A 17,510-nucleotide genomic window follows, 5' to 3' on the forward strand; every position below is an offset into this window, starting at 1 on the left:
TGGTGCTGGAGAAGGGGTGGGGGGGCACGGCTGCACTGCTAGCCCTGAGCAGTGTGTCCTGGGCACCACCTAGGGCCACTTTCTCTGGCCTCTTTCTCCCTCCAGCCCAGGGCCCAGTGCTGGGCATCTTCTACCCGGGGCTAGTCTCCTCCACAAAGCTCTGGGCCCTTTTTATCTTCCCCATCGTTCCTCTGGTCTCCCCGTTGTTGGGGGACTTGGCACTGTGCATTCACCCCAGTGAGATTCTGTACCGATTGGAGCTCTCTGCATTGTCTGGGTCATGCCTATGTGCATGTGCCCATGTGACCCAGCACAGGCCATGTGTGCTGCCCTGGGCACTGCACCCTCCTCATCCCTTGCAGCTTATGTCCCTCCTTCAGTCCTCACAGGGGCGGGGACGCTGTCCAGATCCTCTGTGTCCTGCCCACGTACATGTTCGTATGCCAGTGAACACACACATGTGAACGTGGCAAAGCCCTTGAGATGCAGTCCTGGCATGTTGGCATACAGTACAGTCCACATGTGTGTTCATGTGTACACACAGATTTGTGTGTATCATTTGTGTGTACATGGGATGCTGCCCTGGTGCATGGACGTCTTTTTATGGCTCTGTTCTCACATGTATGCATTTTTGTTCACGGTGCTCTTGTGGTGCGTACACCTCTGCATGTGGCTGCTGTGTGTGGAATGTCCTAGTGTGGCCCTGAGTTTGGGTTCCTGGGAGGCAGGGTGGAGAGGGGCACAGCTGTCCATTGATTCTAGGCATTTGGGAGGAGAAGTCTTTCTAGAAAAGGCGAGGCACAGAACATGAGCAGGCAGGATACAGGGGTCAGTACACACCCACATTCAGTCACTGCACACAGCAGAACAGTCCACATACCTGCAAGACGGACCCCACATGCCAGCACATCTGCAGTCACGTAGCACACTTCTACATAACTCGTACCCATATATATGTTTCTGCACATAGTGGACAGAGACAGCCACACACCCTAGCACACACCTACTCAGATACACCCCACACCCCTCATGCGCCTCCATGCAGGACAGAGCTCAGCATGGTCCCTAGACAGCCTCCACTTTTCAGCTTTCACAGTGTGTTTGATGGCATTTATCTGGCAGGACAGCCCCAGCCCCTAAAGGTGAGACAGCTGGGGGTTTGGGGCATTCGTTGCAGTGTGTCTGGCTGAGTTGAGTTCTGCACCATGACCAGGTGCAGCAGAACTGGAGATCCTGCGTTAACCATACTCCCCTTCGCCTTGTTCTATTTATCTGACCGTGACCTAGTATTACCTTCAGGTATGAGCCTGGAGGTGACAGGCTTTCCGACTACTGGGATGATTTCACTTTCCAACACTCTGGTGTCTGAGCTGCTCTCCTGTCCCTCTGCAGCAGAGACGGGCCTTCCGGGAGGAAGTGGGAAGTGGTGTTGGCGGCCAGAGGCTGCATGATTCACCCGCATTCTTGGGTGAACATAGAACTGATACCCAGTTAGTGCCTGCGGTACTTGTGCGTGGCCCAAGCTTCCCAAGCACAAACTCCGAGTAGAATACTCCAAGCCCAGTAGCACCATTTGCCTTTTGGGAGCCCAGCTGATGTGTGGGAGGGGTGCGCGATGCTCAGAGCCTGTTCTGGAAAACAAGCTCCTTTACTTCAGGATAATTTTCAGTCTTGGGTGTAAGTGATGATGATCGGCGCTGCTTTCTTGTGTCCCTGTGTGAGGCTACCTCGTATCTCCGCCAAGCTGCCTGCTGTTTTTATTGAGTGGGCAGTAAGGCTATTCTGAGCAGTCCCACCCAGGTTTACAAGTAACAGTCTCTGTTTTGGGGTAAATCCAAACAAATAAACAAAGGAACCGGGTTTGAGCTTTGTTTTAGGTAAAATAAGGTGTAACCTAACACCCCCCCCCCCAAAGTGCAGACACACATACAGTACAGGTGTGGACACATGAGCCAATATACTGGCACATATAAGCATGATGTGGACCTCTATGAACATGTGGACACACACAGGACAACAAATACATGTAAGCACAGACATGAGCACATACTGACACCTAGATACTCCTTGAGAACACTGGCCTGTGTACCTATAACTGGACATACTTATGCTCTCCAGAGGTAGGCAGTATGGGGTGCCCCTCTGGGAAGGCTCCCCAGAAGCCTGGGCTCTTGAGGCTCTGCATTGTCCCTGTGTGGACCTTTTGGCGGTTTGTGCGCTTCATCTAACATGGCCCCCACCTCTGGCCCTTGGTGCATGGGTCCCGGAGTGGGTCCAGTCCCTCTGTGGTGCCAGGACCAGGGGGCCACTGTGCAGTGACAAGAAAACCCCAGGCTAGCCCCTGCTACTTCCCTCCATCAACTCCCAGCCCTCCAGGGAGCCGGATGAGTGTGCCCACAACCTTCCTGGGACCTCCTCTATTCCTTTCTGAGGAGAGAACCCCAGCCCAGCCTTATTGGTTTCCCCACCTCTTCTGGAACACCCATCCCTGTTCTTCCCCTCTGGGCTTTGCTCCCCCTGCAGATAGAAGGGGCTGTGAGGGGTTCTGGACTGTCGGGCTGAGTCTTCCCAAGTCAGGAAGCCCTGTCTGTAGCTGAGGACTAGGGCGGTGGAATTTCCGTGATCTGCAGGATCTTCTGGGGATGACTTCCGTGGCGCAACGTCCTGGAGGTGCCGCAGGGGCCGGGTGGAGCTGCTCAGGAAGTGGGAGCGCCCCTGACTCAGAGGTCTGAGCTCCCCACCTGGAGAACCAGGCACTGTGGCTGCCGGGCTGCTCTGAGGCCCGAGTAACCCATGTCTCTCTCTCTTTTCTTGCAGTCTGCAGCTGTGTCCGATGGGGGTAAGTCACTGTTGCTCTTATCCCTTGGGAGGGGGCCACGTTTTACCATCATCCTGGGTATATGGTAGGGAGAGGCCCAAAATAGGGTGCGGAACTGGGTAGCCTGGCTAGAGAGTGCCAGGCAAGCTGGGACTCGCTGGCCTGATGTGAAACCAGCTTTGGAGCAGCTGAGCTCCCACTGTGCTCAGGGGCCCTGAGGTTAAGCAGAGGTGCCCCATGGCTCAAGTTCCTTTTCTGGGAAAAGGTTTCTTGTTGGGGGACGTAAGGGAGAGTAACCGAGACTGCAGTGCTGCTTAGTGTCACATCTGAAAGCAGCACGTTTGACTTGGCTCCTGGCTCCTAGCTCTGCTCCTGGGTCCTGTCTCAGCTCCCAGCTTACTCCTGGGTCACGGCTGGAAGAGCTGCTGCCCTCACTTGGGTGTTCAGAGGCATTGCCACTGAGGGTGTAAGCAGGAGCTCCCAGGCCGCCCCTGGGCTGGGTCTGAGTCTAGGGCCACTCTGTGTCTGCGGGAGATGTCCAAGATATGCTGGGGACCAGGCCTTTCCACTCAGAGTGTGAGGGTGGGCAAGGGCAGCTTGAGTTTCCTGTGCCTGCTCTGGGCCTAGTCTGGGAGGAGAGAGCTGCTTTTGTGTGGGACCTTTGTGAAGGAGAGAAACTCATGTCTCTGGATTCTGGGTCTGGCGATCTGTCATCATATTGTCATTAAGCTGTCCGTGGAAAAAGCTGGCTGGGTGCAGGTCTGGGCTGGACTGAGACGGGGTGACTCTGGTTAGCCCAGCTCTTCCCTTCCTGGGAAGAAAGGTCCTCCTCAGTAGGACCCTAGGGCCATTACCCTTCACTTTCTTAGTGTTCAGGCCCAGCTTGCAAGTGGTGCCCAGGCTGCTTGCAGGCCCCCTAAGAAAGCATTGTCTTGGCTGGGACAGGGCTGCCTCCACTCCCATCCTCTCCCTTCTCTCTGTCTCCATTCTTGCCCCCCTTTCCATAACTAAAAAGACGTACTCTTGGAACCAGAGTAATCGGACTAAAGTAATAGAGAACTTGTCTTGTGTGCAGATGACCTGGGGTCAACCCTGGCATCCCAGATGATCTCCCAAGTACCTTCAGGAGTGATTCCTGAGTGCAGAACCAGGAACAACCCACACCCCCAAAAAAAGCCACGCTGAGAGTAGGGCCACACTCAGCAGTGTGTAGGTGTTCGTGCCACTGTCCGGGCTGGCTATACCTTCCCAAACCGCCAAAACTCCATCTCCTCAGAAGTTAGCATTCAGGGGCTGGAGAGATAGCATGGAGGTAAGGCATTTTTGTCTTGCATGCAGAAGGACGTGGTTTGAATCCCGGCATCCCATATGGTCCCCCGAGCCTGCCAGGAGTGATTTCTGAGTGTAGAGCCAGGAGTAACCCCTGAGTGCTGCCAGGTGTGACCCAAAAAAACAAAAAACAAAACACAAAAAAAAGTCAGCATTCAAAGGCTTATTCTAAACTTCTTTTCTGCCTGAGGGGCTGGAACAATAGCAGAGTGGGGAAGGCATTTCCCTGGTATCCCATATTATCCCCTGAGCCTGCCAGGAATGATTTCTGAGTGTAGAGCCAGAAGTAACCGCTGAACACCACTGGGTGTGACCCTAAAGCAAAACAAAACAAAACTTCAAACCTGGTCTGCCCTGATCTGGCTTCTCCCTGGGTGCCATCTGGGACTGGCCTGCACTCTGTGCATACCAGGAGGTTGGGAAGCTGAAGGGTTCCCCAATATCCTTCCCATCATTACCTGCCTAGGGCTTGTCCCATCTGGAACACTGATTCTGTTGGCCCCTCAGTCATGTCCACTAGCTCAGCACTGGGGACCCCCCTCATCTGTGAGCTGGTGCTTCTCAGCAGGGCACTCAGAACATAGTGTCTTGTGGTGGAGGCAGTCTCGAGGGAGAAGCCAGCTCAGGCCCTGGAGTGGGGCAATTCCAGGCTAGTGGGAGGCTTTGCCCAGCAACTGCTTCCAAACCCAGGATTTTGTTTTCCTCCTACACTGCATTTTTTTGTTTTGTTTTGTTTTTTTGTTTTGTTTTGAGGCCACACCCAGTAGTAGTGGTGCCCAGGCCTTACTCCTAACTCTGTGCTCAGAGGTCACTCCTGATGAGCTTGGGGCACCATATGGGGGGGGGGTACCAATATGATCCTGGTATTTTAATTAATTTATGTGTGTGGTGCTGGAACAAACGAGCCTCTTACACAGACAAGGCAAGTGCTGTACCTGTGAGCATTGTCTTGCAACCTTGTTACTCTGTGTTTATTTATTATTGTTTTTCTGGAGCCATACCAGACAGTCCTTACTTCTGGCTCTGTAAGCTTATATCAAGCTCAGGCTCCATGCTCTGTGCTCAGAGATCACTCCTGACATGACTTGAGGGACCATGACCAAGATTGGCCACCTGCAAGGCAAGTGCCTTAATTCCTGTGTTGTCTCCACCCTGTTTTAGTTTTATTCTTCCTGCCTTATTGAGGTGTAATTAATAAATAAAAGTACATGTGTTTGGGGCCAGAGAGATAGCATGGAGGTAAGGCATTTGCCTTTCATGCAGAAGGTCATCAGTTCGAATTCCTGGTGTCCCATATCCCCCCCCCCCCCCCCCCGTGCCTGCCAGGAGCAATTTCTGAGCATGGAGTCAGGAGTAACCCCTGAGCACTGCCAGGTGTGACCCAAAAACCACACACACACAAAAAAGTATATGTGTTTAAGATACACATGTTAATTTATGAGGTATCCACATCTTATCATATCAACTAATTGACATTTTCAGAAACCACCTCCCGAGAGACCATTTTTCATGGTGAGCAGAGCCAGAGACACCCCAGGATGTTGGCTATTCTGGAGCATGGGAATTGTCTGTCTGACCCAATCCTATGTCAGGTGACCTCTACCTACTGACACCCCTGTGTATCTGTGGTACAGGAAATGTCACAAGGAAGTGAGGTCCAGAGGGAGATGAGGTGTTGGGCCCTGTCAACATGTGTTAAGATAGCCAGCACCAGCTATCACGAGCCCCACTGGTGGGGGCCTTTTGCAGAAAACATGGTCCACAGAAAAGCAGGCAGAGGGCCTGGGACACAGCCCCAGGGTGGGGCCCAGGCCTTGTGTCAGTGTTGCCCTGGGTTGCCGCTAGGTGCCTTGGGAGAGAGACGAGGCAGGGCCCAACAGAGTGCTAGGGAGAGCACAGGGGTTCTGGCTACTTAGGGGTACTGTGATTCTATCTTAATTATGCCCATCATGCAGGCCCAGAGGACCTTACATGAGAGTCACCCATGGGAGATGGGACCCTGCCACACAGGACTGCCCGAGTCAGATGTAGGCATGTGAGATTATTGGCAGGGACAGCTCACGCCTCAACTGAAAACTGGTTTTTTATTTATTTTTATTTTCTTTTATTTTTTGGATTTTGAGCCACACCCAGCGGTGCTCAGGGGTTACTCCTAGCTGTCTGCTCAGAAATAGCTCCTGGCGGGGCCGGAGAGATAGCATGGAGGTAGGGCGTTTGCCTCTCATGCAGGAGGTCATCGGTTCGAATCCCGGCGTCCCATATATGGTCCTCCCGTGCCTGCCAGGAGCAATTTCTGAGCCTGGAGCCAGGAATAACCCCTGAGCACTGCCGGGTGTGACCCAAAAACCACAAAAAAAAAAAAAAAAAGAAATAGCTCCTGGCAGGCACAGGGGACCCTATGGGACACCGGGATTCGAACCAACCACCTTTGGTCCTGGATCGGCTGCTTGCAAGGCAAACGCCGCTGTGCTATCTCTCCAGGCCTGAAAACTTTTTTTAAGTACTAGTTTTATTTATTTGGGGAGAGTAGGGTTTGGGTGCACCTGCAGTGCTTAGAACTTACTCCTGGCTCCACTCAGGGGTGACTCCCAATGCTCAGGGGTCGCTCCCAGTGGTGCTCAGAGAACCCCTGGTAGTGCTTGGGGATCATTCTTATTTAGGGATCACTCTTACTCCTGGTAGTAGTCAGTGGCCCCTATGTGGTGCTAGGATTGAAATCAGGCTCAATTACATTTAAGGCCTTATCCCTGCACTATCACTCCAGTCTCTGTTTTTAATACAGTATTTTGGTTTTGGGGTTACACTGAACACTGGTTAACCTTCTGGGTCAGTCAGTGCTCTGGGCTGCTCACGGCATTTAGGGGATCATGAAGTGTTAGAGGTCAAATCTGGGTTTCTGCATATTTCTGTCTTTTGAACCATCTTCCTGTACCGCCAAATACAAGATCTTTGTTTTGTGTTCATAGCCAGTAGTGCTCAGGGGACCAAATGGTGATGAGGCCAGAAACCCTGGGCCTAGGTCACACGGAGCATCTCTCCAGCCTCAGTGTTCCTAAAACTTTGTTTTGTTACTTAGTATTTTAGAAAACTTGTAGTAGGGATATTTTGTCATTGGGTGTTTTGGAGGGCATTCCTGCCAGTGCTCAGGGTTTACTCCTGGCTCTGCTCTTAGGAATCACTCCTAGCAGGTTTGGGGGACCATATATGATGCTGAAGATCAAACCCAGGTTGGCTGCGTGCAAGGCAAGTGCCCTCCCTGCTGTGTTATCGCTCTGGCCTCAACCCTTTTTTATTTTATTTTATTTTATGTATTTATTTATTTATTTATTTTGTTTTTTTGGGTCACACCCGGCAGTGCTCAGGGGTTACTCCTGGCTCTGTGCTCAGAAATCACCCCTGGCAGGCACAGGGGACCATATGGGATATTAGGATTTGAACCACCATCCTTCTGCATGAAAGGCAAACACCTTACCTCCATGCTATCTCTCTGGCCCCTTATTTTTTAATTTAATTATTGATTCATTGATTGGTTTCTGGGCCACACCCAGCAGTGCTTTAGGGCCACTCTTGGCTTTTGCACTCAGAAATCGCCCCTGGCAGGCTGGACCATATGGGATGCCAGGAGGTCATGTGCGATGCCAGGAACTGAACTGGGTCCCTCTCAGGTTGGCCACATGCAAGGCAAACGCCCTATCGCTGTGCTGTCTCTCCGGTCCCTCAACCCCTTTTTAGGGAAAACAACTGAACGTAAAACAGAACATTTGGTTTAAAAAGTCAATCCAGGGGCCAGAGAGATAGCACAGTGGTAGGGCATTTGCCTTGCACACAGCCGATCCAGGACAGATGGTGGTTCGAATCCCGGCATTCATAATGGTCCCCCTGCCTGTCAGGAGTGCAGAGTAACACTGAGCGCCTCTGGGTGTGACCCAAAAACAAAAACAAAAACAAAACAAAACAAAAAAAAAAAGTCAACCCAGGGCCAGGAGGTGGCTTAAAGATCTGGAGCCTGATGTGCCCTGCAGGCAGGAAGAATACCAGGGTCCCCTGAGCACTGAGTGGGTGGCAGATATCTGTACCGCCAGGTGACCTCCACAACAAAAAGAGTTCAACCCAAAAGGAACATCCCAGAGCAGGTGGCTCACCTACGCTGGGCTAGGAAGGGCAGGCAGGGCTCGGCAGGTAAGCACAGGCCGGACCTGCGTTTTGCAGTCTGCTGGGCTCCTGGTCTTCATCCCTCCCTTCGGAGCCACAGGGTTCCCTGAGGGAAAGTGTCTCCCGCTGCCCGCTCCTACTGTGTACTGTTTAGTAGCCAGTTCCTGGAGGGTGGGCACACAGATGCCTTGGCTGCTCAGTTGCAGGTCTTGGCCAGATTCTATTGATAGCTGTGCCTACCCTGGCTGCCCTTTGCCCATGACTTCTCCTTCCTGTCTCAGGTGGTCAGGTGTTTACTAGCCTCCCAGTGCTGGGTGGGGACCATATCACCTACAAAGACTCCCAAAAGCCTCTTTCCCTCCTTTTTTGGGAGATTATGCCTAGTAGTGCTTCGGGGTTACTGCCGTCTGCCGAAGAATCACTCCTGGTGGTGGGACCACGTGGGGGTGCTAGGGTCGGAACCCAGGCCAGCTGTGTTGTCTCCAGCCCCTCTTTTCCTCCTTTCCATGCCAACTGGCCTGAGAATATAGGTTGCTCCATCAGTCTGGGGCTGGTTTCTCGTGCTGAGAAGGGAACAGGCTGCATCCCACCTCCCTTGCTTTTTCTCAGGAGCCATCTGAGCACATGGCCTTTGCTTGATTCTGAGGTGGATCCTTGGGAAGAAGCAAAAGAGGAAGGGAGCTTGTGACACTACTCCCAGCCCTCATCTGGGCCCTGTCCTCAGACTCAGGGACTTTCTGGGCTTGGGGGGCTTGAGCCCCCTGCCCCCCTGAGCCTAGAGGTGCCCAGATGTTGGCAGACTCCTCCGTCTGGCACTTGGACAGCACCTGTTCCACAACATCTCAGGAATGTGGAAAGTGAAGCCTCACTGTCCTGCCAGAGTGAGACGCCACAGGACGTGGCATGGGAAAGCCCATGGCCACTTTCATGTGAGATGCACAGTGTGTGCCTCATTTGGGCTTTCAGGTACTCCATCAGTCACCCCCTAACAAGGCCCCAACCTCCTGCTCACACCACAGGCTCCTGGAAAGTGCCCAATGCAGCTGCCTGCTGGACCCTGCCTCTACCTGCACCTAGATGTGTAGGGCAAATAGGGCATCCTGAGACCATGCTGTGGGCCATGTTGCATGGTCATGCTGCAGGGCAGCCCCTCAGCAGCAGCATGGGGGTTCTGGTTGCCCTTAGCTCCGACCCCTGTAGAGTCCGGTACAGTCATGTGGCTCATTGGCAGCAGACAGTGACTTGTACTCTGTACCTGCTAGGCCCTTGAGCCTTTTTCTCTCCGGTTTGTTGGAGGTTTGTAGTTTGTGTGTTGGGGCCGATCCTTCCCTCAGATGTTTAAGCATGGACATGCCCTTGGCCCTTGGGCCAGACATGGCTGTGATTGCCGTGAGTGCTGGCCAGGTGGCCAGAGTGCCTAGGCGCTGTTGGCAGGCACAGCCAGGTGAAGAGGAGAAGAGGGGCCAGGGTACCCTAAGGAGAAGCCCAGAGAAGGGGGCGCCTGGAGGCTGAGAGGCTGGTTGGAGCAAGAGGAGAGAGCCAGGCAGGCCATGGGAACCTCACTCTGGCTGGCAGGATGAAGGGGGCATCACAGGCTGTACATGGAGCCCCGCAGTGTGATCCTCATGGCCCAGCTCGGCAAGGTGTGTTTTGGGTTTGCAGTTGGTGCTGAGGCTTATGGTCTGCACTGATGGTGTTGGTTATTAGGCCAGAGTCAGAGGGTCTGTGGAGTGCAGAGAGTCGGCAGGGTATAGTGGGAATAAATAGGTAGTAGGGAGCAGGGGTGGTGGAGGGGTGGGGGTCTGCAGGGGCATGTGAGTACCTGATGACCCCAGGCTGCCTCTTACTGGACCCAGACAGGAGGGGAGATGGAGCACAGCAGCTTCATCCCGCCGTCATTCTTGTTCAGCAGCTTGTCTGTTCAAACTCTGGATGGCCACTTGCAGCTCCAAGGTCCTGGGCATCTTCTTGTCCCCTGCTTAGCCCAGTGGTTGCCAGTGCAGGGAGGGCCACAGGATGGGACAGGAGGGGAGGAGGAAGGGAAGGACCAAGAGGAGGGCCCAGGGCAGGGCTGCACCAGGTCCTGGTTCCCAGGGAGTGTCTCCAACCCCCCTTCCCCTAGTCTGTGTGACTGAGGACTGGGCCTTCTGTGGGGTCGAGTGGCTCTGTCCCTCTTGGGAACCCCCACCCCTGCACTAGCTTCTGCTAAAGGTTGGATTTCATTTCTAGATCACTGTCAGTTTCAGATGATCAGGGAGGAAGACTCCAGAACACTGACTCCCCCTGGAAGCCTGGTTCCTTCCCAGCCTGCTTACCCCAGCCCAGCTGCCTGCCTAGAGGAGAGGAAAGAGTATCGCAGCCAGAGGGAGGGTTGAGGGTGGGGCTGCTGCTCTGAATAATTCAGGTGAGCAGGCAGGGCCCTAAGGTCCTACTGTGAATTATGAATGTGGCTCCTGGGCCATGGGGACTGCTGGGGCTGCGCTGATAAGAGCCAGTGGGCTGAGCCCAGGGCCCAGGCCTGGGCCTGGGCCCTGCGCCCCAGGGTTCCAGCTGACCCGGGATGGGTTCAGAGAGCTGGCCTGCAGCACCTGGCTGGAAGTACCTGGTTAAGTGGCATCACTGTGGCGCTTACCAGCTCTGCCCAGGTAAAGTCCCCGTGTCTGTGTTGGCAGGGAGGCTGACAACACCTCAGGTATGTGTGAGGGGCCTGCAAAGGGCCCAGCCCAGCGATGGCAAGGGGGTCGTCCTTCTTGGTGCCTGAGCATATACTCTCGGGGTGGGTGTACTGGGGCTTCAGCCAAGGAAGATGTGTATTCAGAACAATGCCATGGGAGACCAGCAGCCACAGAAACACACCTGGATGTGTGGGTGGTCCCTCTCTGAGTCCCACCCCCTCCTCTCTGGCTCTTTCTCTTTCTCCCTCCCTCCTTCTCTATCTCCCTCTTTCCCTCCCTCCCTTCCTCCTTTCTCTCTCCCTCTCTCCCTCTCTCCCTCCTTCCCTCTCCCCCCTCCTCTCTCTCCCCCCTAGGGGTGGGGCTGGGAGGGGACTGGATGAAGGGGGATAGGCGCAGCTTCTGAAGGAGCAAAGGCCGGTGTGGGAGGTGGCAGGACCATCTGGCTGCAGATAGCACAGACCTCTGCCTTGGCTTGGTGGGGGGAACAGAAGGAGTTTGCAGTCCTGTGCCAGTGCCCCCACAGTCCTGGAGCCCCCAAACCAGTGAAGGGCGCTGTGTGCTTACTGCCTGCCTTGCCCTGACCTGTCCTCTGCTGCTTCCTGCAGTACACTGGCTCCGGTTGTCTTGTGCTCCCTAGCTCCCGACTCCTGGTCTAGCTGCCTGTACTACCACTCAGGGCTCTGCAAGCTCCCTAGCCTCCCTCTCCGAGCTCATTTTCTCAAGCTCCATAACCATCCCAGGATGTCAGCGGTAAAGGTGGGCCAGTGCATAGCATCTCCCACAGGCTGAGCCACAGGTGCTGATAGCCCTGGCACAGGCCCACGGCTACCCTGGAACTTCTTTTTTTGGGGGTGGGTGGGGTGGGTTTGGGTCACACCCGGTATCGCTCAGGGGTTCCTCCTGGCTCCGTGCTCAGAAATCGCTCCTGGCAGGCTCGGGGGACCCTATGGGATGCTGGGATTCGAACCACTGGCCCTCTGCATGCAAGGCAAACACCTTACCTCCATGCTATCTCTCTGGCCCCTGGAACTGCTTTTTTCCAGGATGTATCTATCCCCCGAGTGTCTGGGTCTAAAACCTCTCACAGAGTAGAGCCGGGGTTACCTGTGGACCCCAGGAGGGCTGACTTCTGAGACTGTGTCCACGTTCCTCCTGCCAGACAGGAATCAAGCCCCATGGCTGGCCCTCCCACGACCCTGCAGGGTGTGAGCATGTGTGCGTGTGTGGAAGGGCAAGTGCTCAGATGATATGGGGGAATTGTGAGCATGTGTTCATGTGTCCATGTAGGTGTGAGTGCACAAATGCCCTTGAGCACTGTCGGCATGTTATGAGTGCCGACGTGTGTGCGATTGAGGGTGCCCGTGATTCTGGACATGAGAACAGGAAGATTGAACCTGTCTGTAAAAGCAACTGTGTGAACATGTATGCACTGATATGAGCATATACTGGTGTCTCCACCTCTTCCTAGGCTGTCTTCTGGATGGTTCTGTGTGGGAGCGGGCAGGGACATCAGCACTGATAGTTGCTGCTCTCTCTCAGGAGCTCTTGGGAGTCATTGGTGGCCTGTGCAGGGGGAGGACTCAGGCCAGCGCACTAGCCGTCACAGAGGCCCCATGGACCTAATGCCTGTGCATCTGTGCATAGCTCCTCATGTGTGCGTAGTCCTGCGTACAGGTGCTGATGGACCGCCTTGGCTTGGCTTCTGTACTAGGACGGACTGACCAAGGGTCAAGGTGGCCTGGCCCAGTCCTGCACCGGCTCTCCCGGGTGCCCCTGTCGTAGCACAGGGCTCATGACACCGGACAGCGTGGCCATCGTGGCCAGGGTGTCCCGTGAGTCACCCGGTGTTCTGTTTCAGCTCAGGGAGCCCTGCCCCCTGCTAGGAGGGAGGGTGAGTTCCCCAGAACTGGGTACACAGTGTCACAGGGGGCCTGTCTGCAGAGCTGAGTGGCGGGGACCTGAAGGACTGCGTGAGCACACACAGCCTGAGCAGCAACACCAGCCTGCCCAGTGTGCAGAGCTGCCGGCGCCGGCGCGATAGGAGAGTCGCCAGCTGGGCCGTGTCCTTTGAGCGCCTGCTGCAAGACCCTCTTGGGGTGCAGTATTTCTCTGTGAGTAGGCCCTGGGTGGGGCGCGGCGGGAGGGGGGGAGGTGCTCTGAGTAGGGCTGGGTGGGTGAGCAGTGCTGTGTCCCTCAGGACTTCCTGAGGAAGGAGTTCAGCGAGGAGAACATCCTGTTTTGGCAGGCCTGTGAGGGGCTTACCCACGTGCCTGCTCATGACCAGAAGGAGGTGAGGCAGGCAGTGGGTGCTCCTGCAAGCTCTGTGCTGGCCTCAGCACTCCGAGATCCCCCCCCCCACAAGGAGCGGGAGGGTGTTTTGGGGCCTGGGACAGGGGGCCCTGGTTCCCACCAGAACTGTGGAGAGGGAGTGGGGCTGCACAGCAGCATTAGTGGGGAAGAAAGGCTCCAGATGCCAAATGGCCCTGTCCCCATAGCTGTCCTACAGGGCCCGGGACATCTTTAGTCGGTTCCTGGGCAGCAAAGCCACCACGCCTGTCAACATTGACAGCCAGGCCCAGCTGGCTGATGACATCCTTGATGCCCCACACCCTGAAATGTTCAAGGAGCAACAGCTGCAGGTGACAGCCTAGGGCCTGGGACCTTGGCACAGCTGGCCCCAACCCCTGTTCTGTGCACTGGCCCCCGAGGTGCTGATATGTGTCCCCCCGAACCCATCCATTGACCTGTCCCAAGCCTGTCCCATGCACCTGTCACTGAGGCCCAGCTTTTGGGCATAGTATGGTCAGGGGAGGCAGGTCGGGATTGTGCTCAGTTCTCATGCTCAGAGCTGCCCCCGGCCACTGATTCAGATGCTGGGTCTGGCCACTGCCCAGATGAGTTTGACTGTGAGGGGCTTGTTGGGGGTGTGGGGAGACCCAGGCTTGTGGGATTACAATGTGGTGGGGCCTCTGAGCCATGTCCCCTCTTGGGCCGAGTGCTGCGGTGCTGGTGACACAGGTCTGTGGTGGTGTGGTCTCTGGCAGATCTTCAACCTGATGAAGTTTGACAGCTACACACGCTTCCTGAAGTCTCCTCTGTACCAGGCGTGCATCCTGGCTGAGGTGGAGGGCCGTTCCCTCCCTGACGCTCAGAAGGTGCCCAGCAGCCCCGCCTCCAGACACGGTTCAGACCACTCCAATGTATCTACGCCAAAAAAGGTGGGCCTTAGAGAGGGCACTTTGATCTCTGGCACCCCATATGTTCCTCCAAGCTCGCCAGGAACTATCCCTGAATGTGGAGCCAGGAGTAACCCCCCGAGTATCATCCAAAGTGCCCCAAACAAAATTCGATGGGTCCTGACCTGGGAGCAATGTGGCCCTTTGTGGGACCCAGAAATGGGAATTGGGAGGTTGAGGGGCACATGTGCTCCAGCACTGCCAAAGGCCCCGGAGGATTGAGCATGTGGATACACTTTTCCCCCCAGCAGCTCAGTAGCAAGTCGCGGTCAGGCCGGTCCCTGGACGAGGAGCCAGAGGAAGAAGGCGAGCGGCAGCGCCGAGGCCCCTTTTTCTCCTGGTCACGTGCTCGGAGCACCGGACGATCACAGAAGAAGCAGCAGCTCGGGGACCACTCCCATCCTCAGGGTTGGTGCTGCCCACAGCTGAGTCCCCTGAGGCATCAGCCCTTACTCTATGTGTCCTCCACATCGCTGGGGCCCCGGCCTGGGCAGATCTGGCTCTCACTTCTCTAGTTCAGGCAGATGGGATGCTCTGGGCTGAGTCATTCTAGTGACAGCTCAAGACACCTTGTCATCTGCACCCCTCCCCCCACTCAGGGCTGCCATGGGGGGGGTGTGCCACTGTCCACTGTGAGGAGGGCATGCACTGAGGCCTTGTGTCCCCCTGCAGAATCCCCTCATGCCAATGGGGGCATGGGCCGCCGGGAGTCACAGGCCTCGGTGTCGTCGGCAGGAAGCCTGGACTTGGTGAGTCCCCTGAGCACCATGTGGTCAGGGCTGGGAGATGCCCCCAGAGAGGCTCTCTAGGGCCGTGTGGCTGGGCGTGTGAGGAGCTGGCTGCATGCCCCCCACAGTCCTCCAAATTCCAGCAGTGATGTCAAGTTCGTGTCAGCTTTGTCCTTGCTTAGGCAAGGGCAGCTGCAGCTGCCTCAGTCCATTTCTGTCAGACAGACACCCCATGCTGGTGCTCCCACACCCTCGCTTCCGGTTTCGGCAGTGCTCTGAGCTTGGAGCACGCCACGCACCATCACCTCATCTCTTTCTGCAGTCGGACTCCAGCAGGGTTCCAGCAGCTGAATGGGACCGTGGGCTCCCTCACTGCTGCGTGCAGCTCCCAGATGGCTCGGCCTGTGTGGTGCTGGTCAGGGCCGGGCTGTCCATCAAGGAGCTGCTGGCCGGGCTCTGCGAGCGCCATGGCCTCAACGGGGCAGCCGTGGACCTCTTCCTGCTGGGCGGGGACAAGGTACCCCGGCTCCCCCAAACTATTCTTAGCCTGAGCTAGCAGCTCTGGGGGCGGGGGCTGAGGATGGCTTGGAGGTGCTTTTGTTCTGTTCAGCTGCATACCTCTTGAGTGCTTCAGGGTGCTGGGGGGGCCCACAATGATCGCACTCCCCGCCACCCCTCCCTCAGCCACTGGTGCTGCACCAAGACAGCAGCGTCCTGGAGTCACGGGAGCTACGGCTGGAGAAGCGGACTTTGTTCCGGTGAGCGCCTCGCTGTACCCCACCCTGCTCTCGCCTGCCCCTAACCCCCACCCAGTGATCCTCACCCTGTCCTCCCAGGCTCGATCTCATCCCCATCAACCGCTCCGTGGGACTCAAGGCCAAGCCCACAAAGCCTGTGACAGAGGTGCTGCGGCCCGTGGTGGCTAAATATGGCCTGCGGCTGAGTGAATTGGTGGCCCGGCTGGTGAGTGCCCACTGCTCAGTGCGAGGGTGGCTCTAGCCTGGGCAGAACCCTCCCTGCTCACCCTGGGGAACCCAGCTCCCTGTCAGCACAGCCTGGATGCTCGGGCCTCTGCACTTTTCCCTGGCCCTGCAGTGCCAGTGGCACTACACTTTCCTCTATAGCACCCACAATATGTGGGACACCCCTACAACATTTTATACCCAGGCCCAGCTGTGTTACCCTCCTGGAGAGTGGGTGAGCCGCCCCACAGTGCAAGGCTTAGGCACTGGGCCTGGCGTGTCCAGCCGGAACTGACTAGGACAGGCAATAGGATGCCCGGGGACCTCCCTGTGGCTGGGCAGCTGCTACCACCTGCTGTTCTGGAAAATTCCCTTCTGGCTGCGTCCTGATGCTCCATCTTATCTAGAGTGGAGAGCAGGAACCCCTAGACCTGGGGGCTCCCATAGCCAGCCTGGATGGACAGCGGGTCATCCTGGAGGAAAAGGAGCCCTGCCGAGGCCGAGGTGAGTAGGCTTGCAGGGCCAGAGTCCCACTGAGGAGCCTAGAGATCAGGCCGGGTGGAGACTGTCCCTGAAAGGGCTTATCCTGGGCAGGGCCTTGGGCCCAAGAACCTTCTCCCAGAAGGCTCCTACCTGAACCCCCTCCCCACTCACACCCTGGGGCGTTAGCTGTCCTAGGGTCATTCTTGGCTTCTCTCCTCCAGCAGCCGCAGAGAAACCCAGAGGTGTGTCCAGCAAGCATGGCCTGGCTGCCAGCTCCGGCTCTCGGAACCCCTTAACCCTGGTAATGCCATGTCCTGGCCCCCTTCTCATCCCGTCCAACTCCCCACCGCCTCCCCTGCCTGGGGGTCATCGCTCACCACTGCCCTCCCAGCCCTGCCCACCTGCTGCCTGATGGGAGTGGAACTCTGGCTTTCCTTCCCTGCAGGGAGAGGGCAGAGCTGTAGGCAAGTCTAATTCTATTAAGATAAAAGGAGAGAACGGGAAGAACGCTAGGGAGCCCCGGCTTTCAAAGAGAGAAGAATCTATTGCAAAGATTGGGAAAAAAAAAAGTCAGAAAATTAATTTGGACGAAGCAGAGGGTATGTGTGCTTTCACAACTTGGGCGCTTGCTCACAACCCCAGCGCCATCCCTCCCTGGGCGCAAGCACTGTCCCCCATCAGTCCAGCCGGTGGAACAACTTTGCAGGAACCCCAGTTTTCACACTGAATGGGCCCTGACGTGCCAGGAGTGCTCGCTCACACTACGTGGGCCCACTGGCCTGGGATGTCCTTCATGTTAGCGGGGTGCCCAGACCTGCAAGAAAGGGCAGATACCCCCGAGGCTGAGAGGGACAGAAGCTTCCCTCTCAAGTTTAGAAAAAGAGAAGCAAAGCAGAGGGGACAGTGTCCAGCTCCCCCAGCCTGCCCCTGGGACCCCGCTTTGTTGACCCTGCATGCACTGTGCCGTCCAGGGTCTCTGAGAACTTCTGTGTCTCTTCACACACGTGAGCCCGGCCTGCTCAACTCACCTCAGCTCTGAGCTGCCCTCCGGAATCCCAGAGCAGGTGTACAACAGATAGCAGTGGGGGGCTACCCCCTCAGAATCAGTCAGGCCCAGAGCACGCCCC

The 17,510-nt window shown here is 56.1% G+C and overlaps 1 protein-coding gene across 2 annotated transcripts in view; it reads left to right on the forward strand.

Annotated features, from left to right (window-relative positions):
- Window positions 1–17,510, forward strand: part of RGS12 (regulator of G protein signaling 12) — a 33,661-nt gene that overhangs the window by 11,784 nt on the left and 4,367 nt on the right. The window contains exons 3-15 of one of the 2 annotated variants that reach the window (XM_049790061.1): window positions 2,818–2,839; window positions 12,916–13,085; window positions 13,172–13,264; window positions 13,470–13,613; window positions 14,019–14,192; window positions 14,462–14,618; window positions 14,883–14,959; window positions 15,261–15,455; window positions 15,623–15,696; window positions 15,775–15,901; window positions 16,308–16,404; window positions 16,605–16,684; window positions 16,829–16,982. In XM_049790061.1, the coding sequence (XP_049646018.1) occupies window positions 2,818–2,839; window positions 12,916–13,085; window positions 13,172–13,264; window positions 13,470–13,613; window positions 14,019–14,192; window positions 14,462–14,618; window positions 14,883–14,959; window positions 15,261–15,455; window positions 15,623–15,696; window positions 15,775–15,901; window positions 16,308–16,404; window positions 16,605–16,684; window positions 16,829–16,982 (1,564 nt within the window). The remainder of the gene's footprint in view (window positions 1–2,817; window positions 2,840–12,915; window positions 13,086–13,171; window positions 13,265–13,469; window positions 13,614–14,018; window positions 14,193–14,461; window positions 14,619–14,882; window positions 14,960–15,260; window positions 15,456–15,622; window positions 15,697–15,774; window positions 15,902–16,307; window positions 16,405–16,604; window positions 16,685–16,828; window positions 16,983–17,510) is intronic. The other variant, XM_049790062.1, reaches the window with a different exon arrangement.

The sequence above is a fragment of the Suncus etruscus genome, chromosome 16 (genome assembly GCF_024139225.1).
Source record: "Suncus etruscus isolate mSunEtr1 chromosome 16, mSunEtr1.pri.cur, whole genome shotgun sequence".
In the NCBI taxonomy this organism is placed as follows: Eukaryota; Metazoa; Chordata; class Mammalia; order Eulipotyphla; family Soricidae; genus Suncus; species Suncus etruscus.